The 14,995-nt window shown below is 32.6% G+C and overlaps 2 protein-coding genes across 2 annotated transcripts; both read left to right on the top strand.

Moving 5' to 3' along the window:
• LOC109353354 lies at positions 10,816-12,215 on the top strand. Its single transcript, XM_019595626.1, has 2 exons — positions 10,816-11,639; positions 11,696-12,215. Exons 1-2 carry the CDS (start codon positions 10,816-10,818, stop codon positions 12,213-12,215), a joined length of 1,344 nt encoding a protein of 447 aa, XP_019451171.1.
• LOC109342357 lies at positions 12,224-13,822 on the top strand. Its single transcript, XM_019580356.1, has 5 exons — positions 12,224-12,455; positions 12,540-12,746; positions 12,830-12,922; positions 13,005-13,106; positions 13,347-13,822. Exons 1-5 carry the CDS (start codon positions 12,246-12,248, stop codon positions 13,740-13,742), a joined length of 1,008 nt encoding a protein of 335 aa, XP_019435901.1. The 5' UTR covers positions 12,224-12,245; the 3' UTR covers positions 13,743-13,822.

Below are 14,995 nucleotides of genomic sequence, written 5' to 3'. Positions count from 1 at the left end.
TCATCAATTATCTGCATATTGATGTGTCTAATATTATCATCATGGAGTCTTCTGATAAAGATCACCTGGTTGGTGAAAGTCTGATCCACAAGATGGGTCTTTACAAGTATGGAAATACTTGGCAATACCAAGAGGATTATAACACTACTATGGACTTGGACTTATCTAGAGATGAGGATCAGGCAGGAATGGATCAGCCTAATGCGGGAACTCAGGGGGAGTCGTCTAGAACAACACCACAGGTACCACCCTTTGCGTTAGCTTAGTTTAATTTAATGGAGCAAAGGTTGAATAATAGAATGGATCTACATTTTCAGACTTTGAAGGACTTTTATCATACAGATTTGGAGCAATTTGAGTAACGTCAGGTCGCCTACATTGATAACCACTATCAGTCTATGAGGAGCTTTGTTCAAAACACTATTGAAGCACAAAATGATAGGTTATGTGCAAAATTTGAGAAGCTGAGAGTCGTCATTCAGGGAGATAGTAGTCTGACAATTAGTGATGATAGAGACCTTCCTTCGCATCCTTAGCTTAGAAGACCTTAGACCCTAGTTTGCCTTTGGTTTAGTTCTTCTATTAGGTAATTTCTAAGTATTTTTTTGTTTTGTACTCTTGAGACTTATTTCTCTTCGCTTTTGTTTGGATTGTAATAGTTTCCATCTACTTTTGCTGAACACTTATCACTTGGTATGCATGATATTGAACTTTAATCGTTACCGATTTTGTATTATATTGCCTATATCATATGCATATCAAGTATTTACAAGTATGGAAATACTTTGCAATACCAAGAGGATTATAACACTATTGTGGACTTGGACTTATCTTGATATGAGGATCAGGCAGGAACAGATCAGCCTAATGCTGGAACTCAGGGGGAGTCGTCTAGAACAGCACCATAGGTACCACCCTTTGGGTTAGCTTAGTTTGATGCAATGGAGCAAAGGCTGATTAATAGAATGGATCTACATTTTCAGACTTTGAAGGAATCTTATGATACAGATTTGGAGCAATTTGAGTAACGTCAGGTCGCCTACATTGATAACTACTATCAGTCTATGAGGAGCTTTGTTCAAAACATTATGGAAGCACAAAATTATAGGTTTTGTGCAGAAATTGAGAAGCTGAGAGTCATCATTCGGGGAGATAGTAGTGTGATAATTCCTGATGATAGAGACCTTCCTTCGCATCCTTAGATTATAAGACCTTAGACCTTAGTTTGCCTTTGGTTTAGTTCTTCTATTAGCTAATTTCTAAGCATTTTTTTGTTTTGTACTCTTGAGACTTATTTCTCTTTGCTTTTGTTTGCGTTGTAATAGTTTCCATCTACTTTTGCTGAACACTTATCACTTGGTATGCATGATATAGAACTTTAATTATTACTGATTTTGTATTATATTGCCTATATCATATGCATATCAAGTATTTACAAGTATGGAAATACTTGGCAATACCAAGAAGAATATAACACTACTGTGGACTTGGACTTATCTAGAGATGAGGATCAGGCAGGAACGGATCAACCTAATGCAAGAACCTAGGGGGATTCGTCTAGAACAACACCACAGGTACCACCCTTTGGGTTAGCTTAGTTTGATGAAATGGAGCAAAGGTTGAATAATAGAATGGATCTACATTTTCAGACTTTGAAGGAATCTTATCATACAGATTTGGAGCAATTTGAGTAACATCAGGTCGCCTACATTGATAACCATTGTCATTCTATGAGGAGCTTTTTTCAAAACACTATTGAAGCACATAATGATAGGTTTTATACGGAATTTGAGAAGCTGAGAGTCGTCATTCAGGGAGATAGTAGTCTGGCAATTCCTGATGATAGAGACCTTCCTCCGTATCCTTAGATTAGAAGACCTTAGACCCTAGTTTGCCTTTGGTGTAGTTCTTCTATTGGCTAATTTCTAAGTATTTTGTTGTTTTGCACTCTTGAAACTTATCTCTCTTTGCTTTTGTTTGGCTTGTAATAGTTTTCATCTACTTTAGCTGAACACTTATCACTTGGTATGCATGATATTGAACTTTAATCGTTATTGATTTTGTATTATATTGCCTATATCATATGCATATCTATGTCATATATAGTATGAATTATGTTTAATGGTACTTGACCATGACTGGTTATCTGCATCTATTCTGTTTGATTGAGTCTGCTGTAAACATGTTATGATAATAATGCTTGAGCATTCCATGCTCAATTTGTAATTGTATAACCTTTCATGCCATTAACCTTGTTCATTTCCTGTATTCTGTTAGTTTAATCGATTAAATTCATACTCTTAATCGATTAAATCCGTTTAAACATGTGCACTTGTTCAAGCTTCCTTCAACTGGTTAATTAATTGAATCCCCAAATTTAATTGATTGATTGCAGTTTTGATCTCACTATATAACTCTTCTTACTTTTAACTAGATTAATACGTTTATTTTTTTGATAATGTCAAAAGGGGAAGAAATGTTGCTTTTTTGTTTGATGTGATTTGCAGGTTGTAAATAAATATCCAGCTTTCATTGTCCAACTATGCGTTTTAACTTCGAAATTAACAACCATGCATTCTATAACCATCATCAAGCTATGTGTCAAAACAATATTTGCTGTGGAGTTTGTCATCATCAAAAAGGGGGAGATTGAAAGTGCAAGTGTCAAAGTGTTGCACTATTAAATTGCCTATGTTTTGACCAAGACAAGGATTCATTGAAAGCTTCAAGATGACTCATGAAACCATCATGTCATGGACTCAAGGATCTCATATCTAGACTAAGTCTTACAAGAGTCATTTTTAGAGTCATAGATATGTTCTTAGATATTGAGTCCAGGTTAGGTAAACCTAGGTGCAATTTTCATAAGTCTTAAAAATAGTCAAATAATTTACATGAGATATGCCATCTGGATTATTATATGTTCATGCATTAATCATACATGTTATTTGTACATCACATGCATAATATATTGGTAAAACATGTATAGTTGATAACCATAACATATAGGTAGTTTACCATTTTACCATTTAGCTGAAAAATATGCACGTTAATCGATTAAGGAATGAGTTAATCGATTAACATAAATTCAGTTTTAACAGATAACTGAATACCTGAAATCATTTATACTCAACAACCCGTTAATCGATTAAAAGGGCACTTAATCGATTAACTAGGTCTCAGAAAGCTTTTCTATATAAACTGTGTTTTTAGGTCTTGCACCATACATCTTATCATTCATTTCAGAATTGCTAAGTTGCATATTTTTCGTGCTCATTTGTGATATTTAGGCAGAGAGAAATACATTGTGAGATAGTGAGAGATAGTATCATGTTTAGGGTATACTTGTGATCTAATTGCATGTGATTAATGTGTTAACATTTCCTATCTTCTTTTATATGATTCTTGCATTTCTTTAAAAGAATTCTAGGATAGAAAATTCTCTATTTTCGCACATCAATTAATTCATACATATTCATGCTTACTTGTGAGTCTTGTCTATGGTTTTTAGTTGAGATTTAATTGTGATATTTTGAGCTACATTGTGCTTTATAATACTCTGTTTTTTGTACTGTTTTTGTGTTGTAATAAGGGAAATCGTCTCTTGGTGTCATACCACCAAAGAGACTCAGTGAGTATTCACCAAGAATTAGAGGTCTTGAGTTTAGAACGTCTCTTGGTTGGGGCTAGATCGTAAAAAAGGTTTTCTTAGGCGATTAGGTGAGTCAAACCAAGAAATTGGGTTCTTGGATTCAAGAAGGGAGCATCTAAGTTTGTGTATTGGAAGTGTGCATGTAAAAATACATTCGTTTCAATATTAGTGAAGAAAATCTCCCGAGATCAGAAGGGGAGGCCTAGATGTAGTTTGCAAATGGACCCGCAAACGAACTAGGATAAAAATTCCTTGTTGCAGGATCTTTCTATCCTTAATCTCTTTAATTTCAAGATTGTAATATTGCCTAATTTAGGCTGATAATTTGGATACTGTAAAATTGCAATATTGAGTTTATTTCTGTTCAAGTATATATGCTTTATATGTATCTGATTATTGGTAAGTGGCTGAGCAATAAGCCACGTCGCAACTTGATGTTTTCTATGAGTTAATCGATTAACATGGAGTGTTAATCAATTAACTGGGGCTTTTTCCAGAATAGGGCTTCGATGCAAGAAGCGGTAATTGGTAACCGCGACACCTATTCAACCCCCCTTCTAGGTGTGTTCTGTCCACTGATACCTAACAACAACTCCATCTACAATTATACTCCCTAATACCTTGTAAGTGCTCCTTGCAGTCCTCTTACCCTTCATAATAGTCAGTATACCTTTGCATACTCAAAGAGTATCACTATCTTGATCAGCTCTATAGCTAAATATTTTGGCCCACATTATCCCCAAAGAAATCATTTTCTTCTTCAAATCTAGTATGTGCCTAACCTCACATATCGTCTTCACTACACAATCATCCATAATAATTCTGATTTCTCTCATGCCAATAATTGCACATGCTTTGTTATGTTTGTGATACATGAAACCAAAATTGCATGCCCTGTTTGTGGTGAGCCATTTTCTTTTTGGCATCATGTGGTGGGAACAAGCAGTGTCAAATATCTACTCATCTATACTATAATTTGATGATATAGATAGTAGATCACATTCATTGTTGTAACCAGAGTCATATTTCTGTGAAACATTTAAATATGTAGATATTCCACCTTTTCCCATTGGCTCGATAGGACTCCATTCATTAGGACAATAATTTTTGTAATGCCCAATCTATTCGCACTTAAAACACTCTATTGGTGTTCTACCCCTGGAATTTGGTCTTTTCCTTTTGGTAGGACCTCCTCGGCCTTGTCTCCTCCCACGCGTTTGGCTCCCTTTCACATACAGACCATCACCCTAAAACCATTCCCCTACATTTTGTATTCTTAGAGTGTAGGATAGAAATACAGATGTGATTTCATCTAGTTTGATTGAGTCTTTCCTGTATGTCAATGTAGTCACCAAGTGTTCATAGGAACTTGGCAAAGAACACAATAATATTATTGCCTTGTCCTCATCATCAACCTTCACATCAAGTTTCTACTAGTCATTGATCACTTGATTAAAAGTGTTGTCAATATTTGATTGAGCTTTTCCCATATGTCAATGTTGCCACCAAGTGTTCATACGAATTTGGCAAAGAACATAGTAATATTATAGCTTTGTCCTCATCAACCTTCACATCAAGTTTCTACAAGTCATTGATCACTTGATTGAGTCTTTCCCGTATGTCAATGTTGTCACCTACTACTCATAGGAATTTGGCAAAGAATACAATAATATTAATGTTTTGTCTTTATCATCAACCTTCACATAAAGTTTTTAGAAGTCATTGATCACTTGATTAAAAGTGTTGAGATGTTATTGCGAATCAGTACCCTCCTGTATCTTCAGACCATGGAGTCTATGTTTCAAATAGAACTTGATTATTAGAGACTTGGACATGAACAGCTTCTCTAATGTCCATACCTCTGTTGGTGATGTCAATTTCATAACATGATATATCACCTCATATGATAGACAGAGTCGTATAGTTCATGCAACATTATCCTTCAACTCTTCCTAATCCAGTTGATCCATACTATCTGGTTTATTCTCACGCATCGCCTTTGATAGACCTTGTTGAAGAAACAAATCTTTAACCATCCTTTGCCACATTCCCAAATTATTAGTTCCACCGAAGTTCTCTACTTTGAATTTTGCACCTGAGTTAAGAGCCATTTGATACCAATTATTGAGAACAACCAAGCAATCAAATAGTAAAAGAGAATATGAATAAGAGAATAACACAAGGAATTTGGTAATGATGTTTTGCCAATTGTATTGTTGAGTTTATTCAAGTGTGAAGTTCAATATTGGATATAAAGGGAGGAGTGAAAGAGTATAAAAGTGGAAAAGGCCCATGAAATCAATGTGTTAAGGTTTTGGTTCAAGACGTAGTGTCTCACATGTGCCTCTCCACTCCATCCTTATCCCGGTAACAGTGGAACTCCCTAGTGGTTGGAGGCTCCTCGGTCGCATTCAAGTCCAGCAAGTCATATTAGAGCCGATGGTTCGGCTAGGACAAGGTAGACTTGTGGGGGAGATTGTTGGCTTTATTCAAGTCTGAAGTCTCACATTGGATATGAAGGGGGAGCGAAATAGTTTGTAAGTGGAAAATGCTCATGGAAGTAATGTCTTAAGGTTTTGGTTCAACACGTGATTTCTCACTTGTGGCTATCCACTCTTTCCATACCCTAGTAACAAAGGAACTCCCCAATGGTGGGAAGCTCCCAGTCATATCCATGTGTCTTTTCTACTTATAAACTTTTACTCCTCCACATATCCAATATTGGACTTTACACTTGAATAAACCAAACAATCCCCCCTCAAATGTGGGTACCATACACTTTTTCGGTCTACTCCCCCTTACGTCCACCATTTTTAGCCAAATCATCAATTATGATACCACTTGTTTGACCAGACTGCAGCTGAGGGCCCTCCAACCAACAGGGAGTTCCATTATTATTGAGGTATTGCAAGAGTGGAGAGCAACAATAGAGACACCATGTTTAGAACCAAAATCTTAAGGCACTAGTTCCATGTGCTTTTTCTACTTATAAACTCTTTCACTCCTCCCCGCATATCAAATGTGGGACTTCACACTTGAATAAACCCAACATTGAGAGAAAAGGAGAACAAAAAGTCATAAAATGTATTAGTTTAATTATAGGAATAAATCTTATTATTATTTTACATGTGAGTTTTAAATTTTGATATTATATAATAGCTTGATGTTAAACTCACACATATTGCATCCCAAATTTTTTAATTATTCATTTGCATCTAGAACAAATGAGTTTTTGCATGTTGACATTAAGTGCTTGTGAATATCTTATAGCATTGAATTATATTGAATTTCTCATCGTACCGGTTATTTTTAAATCAATAGAATAAAAGTTTAAAGGTCAAAGTTAAAACATAGAAATCATACTTGTTCACTTACCGGAATAAGTTTTAGGCATGTTTTACCTCCGTATAGTAATATAGATATAATATTTATATATTAATTAATCAATTTATGAGTTATTATATTTTAATGTAGTCATTTTTAATTTACTATTCCTTTATAAAAATTTATTTATTAATAAATTCAAACTTTAAATTAAAACAATAGAGTTTTCTCTGAAACTAAACATTTCAAAATTCATTCATAACTCAACTCATTATTTATCTTAAATGGCTTATTTCATAGATCAAACGAGTTAAATTTGATCTAAAATTTAAACTCATTAAACAACCAAGCTGAACGTAATCAGAATATAACTCTACACATTAGATTCATGAGTGTATAGATATTTAATAAGTATGCATAATACATATGTAATAAAGTATATACATAATATATACATCTATACTAGTAAATAGATGGATATATAATATTAAAATTAATGAATAATACTAACTATAACATAAGAGAATATTACATATAAATTATTTTGAAATAATTAAATCTTTTACATCAAAAGTTCATTGATATTACTAAAATGACGGATGTTTGCGATCAATTTCAAACGGTTTTTAGGCAAAAGTCATATAATCTAAAGACATAAATTATGCGGTTTGATTTTGTTTGACTGGTTTAAATTAAGAAATTTGATCCAAAAATTACATACAATTAATATTGGTAGATATGGTATGGTTTTTTTAATAAAAAATAAAAAAGTCTAATGCCCTCTCAAAGTTTCATGTTCACATAAAAATATTTTTATTTCAAAATAACAAGTTCAATACATTTCCAAAGTGTCAAATTCACATAAAATATCAACCAGCCTTCTCTAAGACTACAATACCAACTCTAATGCACACAAACACATAATAAAACATTAATAATATACATATATGAACTAAAATAAAAACGATCAACAAAAATAGTACTTGTTCGGTCTGGATTCTAAAATTTAAACCGAAAACTAAACCAAATCAATTGTTTTCTAAAAACTACTTCAACACAATCCAAACAATTTAAATTTAGAATTTCAGTTTTCTGGATGTGAATACACCGAACTCAAAAGGATTCAAGATAACCATGAAAGTAGTTGTCGGTTTTCATAAGAAATCGGAGTTGCTACTTCAAGAAAATGATCTTTTTATACAATTTAAATGTGAAATTATAATAGTTGGACTATATTTTATGAATAAAAATGGAAATAAATGATGTTTCATTATTCTCTCGGAAAATATGTCAAACCTAAATCAGCCGTTTTTATACATTGAAAGGATTAAATTCCTTCTTATTTTTGTTCTATATTTTCATACTTAAAAAACCTTAAGTATCTTTGTGGTGAAAAGAGGATTTTATTATTTCAAAATAATGTATATTTAAAGTTATCTTTTTGTTATAGTTAATTTTACTCAGTAATGTTAATAGTTTAAATTCCTTAATTTAGTTTTAATTGTTTTAAATAGCTTCTTTGACTGTATTCAAAGTACTATCATATATGTATTTCTTTCAAAACAAGGTTCAACATGATTTTTTTAGTATGTAAATGTAGAACAATTAAAAGCAATTTAATTCTTTTAACGCATAAAACAATAGCTTTATGTTTGATATATTTACCATGTAGACACTACAAGAAATAATTGAGTTAACCACCACAAATTAGCCACATTACTAAAATTATGGCAAAGTTAATTGTCAAGCCCAAATACTTGCTACTCTTATTGGGCCCGTGCAAACAGTCATCAAAATCAAACACACGGCAATCCAAATCCCTCATATTTTTTCAAAATGGAAAACTCTTCACATTCATACAAATCCACTTCTAGCTTCATCTAAATCCCTCATACAAATCCCTCACTCAAATACCTTCAAATCCTTCATTCGCGGTTCTCAAGTAAGAACTCTTGTATTCTTCCTTCACTCAAATCCTCTATTCATTCTGTTTTTAACGTTTTATATATTCATTTACTCAAATCCTCCATTCATTCTATTCATTCAAGGTAATTAACAAACAATAAACTTTAAATATACAGTTCATTCTAATTTTCCCTTCTCGTAAACATTAAATGAAATCGCTGATTCTATTCGTAATTTCTTTCCTTTCTTGTTGATATTTTACTTTAATTTTTTATTTTGTTGATATTCATTTTGATTCTTTTATATTCTGTTTGATTTTGAATGTTTTATTTGTTGATATTTAGTTCTTTGTGTTCATTTACGTTACACTATTTATTTTTTCCCTTATACGGTTTATTTCCCCCCATTTGTGGTTGATATTGCCTCATCTCTTAAACTAATTCTTCAATATATCCAATTTTGCAGCCTTTTCTTTTCAATTTTATGTTATTTCTAATAATTGCATGTCTAATTATGTATCTCTCAATCTCTAATGTTGTACCAGTAATCCAAAGCAAGTAACGTTGATCATCGAGAAGCAGTGGTTTAGTCATTGTGAGTATGATAAATAAATATATTTTCACTATCTTTTATCTTGTATATGATGCATTTTGAATATATGATGTATAGGTTGTGAGCATTAGATTATTCTGAAATTTGAATAAATTGGAGTTTTTTTTAGTGTATGTAGCAGTATGGAATATCCAATATATTTATATGAGTATCAATTAATCGGATGCCAAACTTTTTAAAGCAGGTTTTTAGTACAAGTTATTATTAGTGTTGTTATTAGGCATACTGAGGCTAAGTATTATTTAGATGAGAAATTTGTCAATGAATCATGTGCATGAACTTATCATGATGGACATGTTTATTCCTAACTTGTGAATTTGGAATTATTGAATTTTGGTTTTGAACTGCAAATCCAATACAATTTCATGGTATGAAATCTCTGAATTAATGAGTGACTCTACACATTTTGCTTTTGATTGGACTTGTATGGATTGTATCATTTATTCATGTTATTATACTTCCTCAACCAATGATTGTAGGACCTGTTTATTTGTGATTTTGTATTTCTTAGTTTTTCTGCTTTTTCTTCTTCTACTACTAGCTCTTTTCCTAATCTATTGTTAAATTCACCACCAATATCTTCTAAACAAAACTAAAAAACTGCATTATATACTTCTCTTTTCTTGGCTATATTAGTTTATGTATGTTATTTAGATAAGAATCAAGGACAATGTGATAAAAAATTCACTAAGCAGAAATTGGATTTTCCAGTGAACTTCGAAAAATAAGCTCTCACACTACAAAGGTTAGGTCTTCTTATTGTTCTACTTTTCTTCTTAACTTAAGAAATTTGATTGAGTGATTTGTTGAAATAGAGAAAATATGATGAGAAATTAGGGTTTGAGAGATTGAATTGTAATAAAAAGAGATTAATTGAGTTAGCACAGGGTTGAGATGATATCAATGAGAAAACATAGAACCAGTAGATTCATAGTTAATCAATGAATTAGATTATGCTAGTAAATGATGAGAAAACTGGCTCCGTTGTCTACCACATAAGGCACATTACCCTTTTCCTGTCCAGGAATATAGTCATTGAGGATTATAGGAAGACCTCTTATATGGGATTATGACGTTGATTTTATGGGATTATGACATTGATGCAGGCATGCATCTTTATAGTATATCAAAATAAATGATACCAAGATATCTGCATTAAATTGTTTTCAACTAATATGACTGAATTTGCAAAACACTATGGTTTAATTTGTCATGCATGCTTGCATTGAGGTAATACTTAAGTTGTTTTTAAGTTAATCATTTAGTATCTCTAATGATTTAGTAATTGAATTTAACATCAAAAACAGATTCACACAGTTATGATGGATAAGAGTTGGATTGAGAAACCAATTAGATCAAAGGAGTTCTTGGATGGGGTGGTGCAATTTTTGGATTTCGCCTTTTCAAATGTACCTATAAATGATCAAATTCCATGTCCTTGTATTACATGTGGATTTCTTAAAATGGGTAATAGAATTGAAGTGTTTAGTCATCTACTTCAAAAAGGGTTTCCCAGAAAGTACACATTTTGGTACATGCATGGGGAAAAGCATGTGCAAGATAATGTTGAAACTATAGCCCAACCACAAGAAGAGTGGGTTAGACAATATCCAATGCAGGATATGTTAGATGATGTTTTTGGCATCTTTGATGATAGTGGAATTCAAGATTCCGGCCACTCAAATATACCAAATGATGACCAACCTAGGGGTGATGCAAGTAAAGTCCAACAAGAAAAAATAAAAGAGCAATTAGGTGATGGAAATGAAGAATTGTACCCTGGTTGTAAAAAATATAGTAAAATATCATTCATTGTTCTATTGTATCATATAAAAGTCTTATGTAGTGCAACTGACAAAACATTTTCTATGATCATTGATCTTTTAAATGATGCTTTTCCCCATGCTAAACTCCCAGCATCTTTATACGAGGCAAAAAAGTTGATTAAGAAGTTAGGTTTAAGCTATGAAAAGATTCATGCATGTCCGAACAATTGCATGTTATATTGGGGTTCATTGGAAGACAAGAAGAGAGATAATTGTAAGATTTGCAATGCATCTAGGTGGAAATCTAATGGAAATATTAGTGGTGCAAATGATATAGTGGTTGGCCAAAATAAAAAATATATACCAGCAAAGGTCTTACGGTACTTCCCACTTATACCAAGATTGCAAAGACTATACATGTGTTCTAAAACTGCAGAGCTTTTGAAATGGCATGGAAGGAGTTTGACAAAATGTATCCGGACTTTGCTTTAGATTCTCGTAATATACGGCTTGCATTAGCTACAGATGGTTTCAATCCATTTGGAACTTTAAGTTCTAATAATAGCATTTGGCCTGTGATGTTGTATGCTTACAATTATCCTCCATGGTACTGTATGAAGCAAACTTCTCTCATAATGTCGATGATAATTCCTGGTCCTAAGATGCCTGGCAATAGTATTGATGTTTACTTGCAGCCCCTAGTTTCAGAGTTACAAAAATTGTGGAAAGGAGTGGAAGCTTATGATTCCTCTACAAAAGAATCATTTCAAATGCGTGCATCATTGTTTTGTACTATTAGTGACTTCCCAGGTCTAGACAACTTATCTGGATGGAACACTCATACATCACTTGCTTGTCCATCATGTAATTTTGATACAGAGTCTAAATGGCTAAAGTTTGGCGGAAAATATTGCTTCATGGGACATCGTCGATATTTACCACTAGATCATAATTGAAACTCTTCAGGAGAAATTGAAACTCGAAAAATGCAAGCAATTCAGGTTTGGCATTTGGAAAAAACTAAAAAAGTTATTGTGGAACTCAATGGTTATGGACAAGGCAATGACAATGGCTCAAACTTACTTGTGAGGTTTCTTGGTAAACTAGCTCAAAACTCAACAATTTGTCCTATTTATGTTAAAAGATGGGATTGGATGTCAAAGGATAATAGATACCAACAATGGAAATATATTGAGGTAATTATTTAAAAAATTTGCAATTTTAATAATTTTTTCCTATTGTCATTGAAAATTGACTAGCGTATTTAATAATGTGTGAAGGAAAATTTTGAGTTTGATTATGTTGCTGGAGTCAAATGGGCTATGAGTACTCTAGGTGAAAGATGGAGGGCCTATAAATATAGGTTAAGGTGTAAGTATTTCTATCCTAATAAAAGTAAGGAAGACATACTTGCTAATCCTCCTCCAGGTTTAGATTGTGCTGATTGGACTGCATTTGTGCATCATTATAAGGAGGATAAGATGAAGGTAAACATTATGTTGTGAAGTATTTAATTTCTCCAAGACTTGTATTTTTTTAATATAATGACTACAATGTTTGGCAATTGTAGAAACAAAGTTTGGCGAACACTAGAAGTCGCAAAAATCTTAAAGTTTCCCATGCTGGTGGTAGTATGAGCAATGCAAGGAGAGGTCGTCAAATGGTAAGTTGTCCTAGGTAATTGTATTATTGTAAAGAATGAAGTTTTGTGAATGTAAAAACTTATGTTTCATTGGTTGTGTTAGGAGCTAAAATTGCAAAGACCTGTATGTCGTGGTGAGGTTGTTTTGTCAACTTTATTGAAGAAGGATGGAAGCTATGTAAGCGAAGAAGGAAAAACTCTAGCTGTAAGTAATTTAAAGTCTTTTCATACATGATGTGTTACATATGTCCTAAAAAGTGTATCATTTTTAGAACCATTTCCTAAGTTGTGAAATGGATAATGGTATGCAGTTAGTTAGGTAGGCAAACGCATAATATCATTTTGTCCTTTCTGATTCTATTGATGCAATTTTCCATTATAGGTTACTGCCATGCAATTTGCATTTTGCCACTATATAAATTATTAATTTCTTGTTATTTAATAGGATAAAATATCAGAGCATTTACCTCAAGATCAAGAAAATGTCACTACTTCAGGTGTTTCATCAAAGGTATTTGCTCATCCTAATGATGCAATTGGAAAAGCATATGGAGCTGAACATTCAGGTCGAGTGCATGGTTTGGGCACTGGTATTTGTCCCTCCAGTGTTTTTGGAACGTCTAGACATTTTACTGGTTTTTTGAATTCTAGTGGCTCTAGTCAACATGTTGAAGACTTGAAGAAATATGTACAAACTTTAGAAGTAAAACTATCAGGGTATGAAGAGACCAAGGAGCAACTTGCACATACTCAGAATCGTTTGGCTACTCTTGAGAAGTTTCTAGTCGAAAAATTTGGTAGTGAGTTAACCACTTTCGCTCGTGATGTTCCACCATCTTAGATATGGTTTCTTAAAATTCATGAACTTATATGATCATAACATTTTGCATTTTGTGTTTATCAGCATTTTTGAATGTTAAACATTTGGTAATTGTATAAGATTCAATTTTATTATTATTAGCTAGCAAATATTTAATTTTATTATAAATTTACCATTATATTATTGAAAATAAAGATTGTGAGACAATGACACATTGGGATCATGAGATGAGTATGTACGAAAGTAACTTTAAATAAATTTAATTAGCCACGGATGTATTGTGGAAAAATAAGCAACTTAGCCACGGTTGTGGTGTGGCAAAATCAGAAACTTAGCCACGGTTCGACTGTAGCTGAATTAAACAGACTGTGGCTAAATAGATGTTACCACATTTCACAGAAGTGTAGCGAAATAACATAATGACCGTGGCTAATTTTTAGCAACACCATTCCTTGCCACAACGACATTAAGTGTGGCCACTCAATCTAGCTACGGTTTTTCCCCACTTTAGCCACGGTTTCAACCGTGGCTAACAGGAAGTTTTATTGTAGTGAGAGATAATAATGGAACTGTGTTTCTATGTTTATCTTAATAATATAGTGTGACTATTGTACCATATTCAATCTAGTATTTGATAGTTGAATATGTAGAACCCAAAGAGGCATAAGGTTATATATAGAAATTAAGATAATCATTGAATTTATTATAAAATAAATTATATTCATTAAAATATTAATAATAATACATTTTTGAATTATCAGTATTACTTCCACTTTTAAGGAAATTACTTCTAGCAACTAATCTATGATAATATGAAATAAAAGTGACACAAATAAAAAACTATTCATACTTATTGATTTCCTAAAATAAAAACAATATCAAAAATTGAAAATCTAGTACTATAATAACAATAAAAATAAGATAGACAAAATAAATATTTAAAATTGAGATATTTTATCTACTTTCACTGTAGTAAAATTTCATGTCAGTCACGGCTCCAACCATAGCTAATGAGCAAAAAACCGTAGCTAGGTTGAGTGGCCACACTTTTTGTTATTGTGGCAATGAATGGTGTTACTAAAATTTAGCCACGGTCAATATGTCATTTTTCTACGCTTTTCTAAAATGTGGTAACATTTAGTTAGTCATGACCTGTTTTATTCAGCTACAGTACTAACAATGACTAAGTTGTTGATTTTGCCACATTCCAACCGTGGCTAATTAAATTTATTTAAAGTTATTTTCATACATGCTCCTCTGATAATTTCGATGTG

The sequence above is a fragment of the Lupinus angustifolius genome, chromosome LG01 (genome assembly GCF_001865875.1).
Source record: "Lupinus angustifolius cultivar Tanjil chromosome LG01, LupAngTanjil_v1.0, whole genome shotgun sequence".
NCBI classification, from domain to species: domain Eukaryota; kingdom Viridiplantae; phylum Streptophyta; class Magnoliopsida; order Fabales; family Fabaceae; genus Lupinus; species Lupinus angustifolius.
This window is presented reverse-complemented; position numbering and strand designations above follow the sequence as displayed.

Excerpts from the sequence above, each read along its gene's own strand:
- LOC109342357 (XM_019580356.1), top strand. The coding sequence starts at position 12,246 with ATGCAAGCAATTCAGGTTTGGCATTTGGAAAAAACTAAAAAAGTTATT. Across the intron at positions 12,456-12,539 it reads AACAATGGAAATATATTGAG|GAAAATTTTGAGTTTGATTA; the intron begins GTAATTATTTAA and ends TAATGTGTGAAG. Across the intron at positions 13,107-13,346 it reads AAGAAGGAAAAACTCTAGCT|GATAAAATATCAGAGCATTT; the intron begins GTAAGTAATTTA and ends GTTATTTAATAG.
- LOC109353354 (XM_019595626.1), top strand. The coding sequence starts at position 10,816 with ATGGATAAGAGTTGGATTGAGAAACCAATTAGATCAAAGGAGTTCTTG. Across the intron at positions 11,640-11,695 it reads ATACCAGCAAAGGTCTTACG|AGCTTTTGAAATGGCATGGA; the intron begins GTACTTCCCACT and ends CTAAAACTGCAG.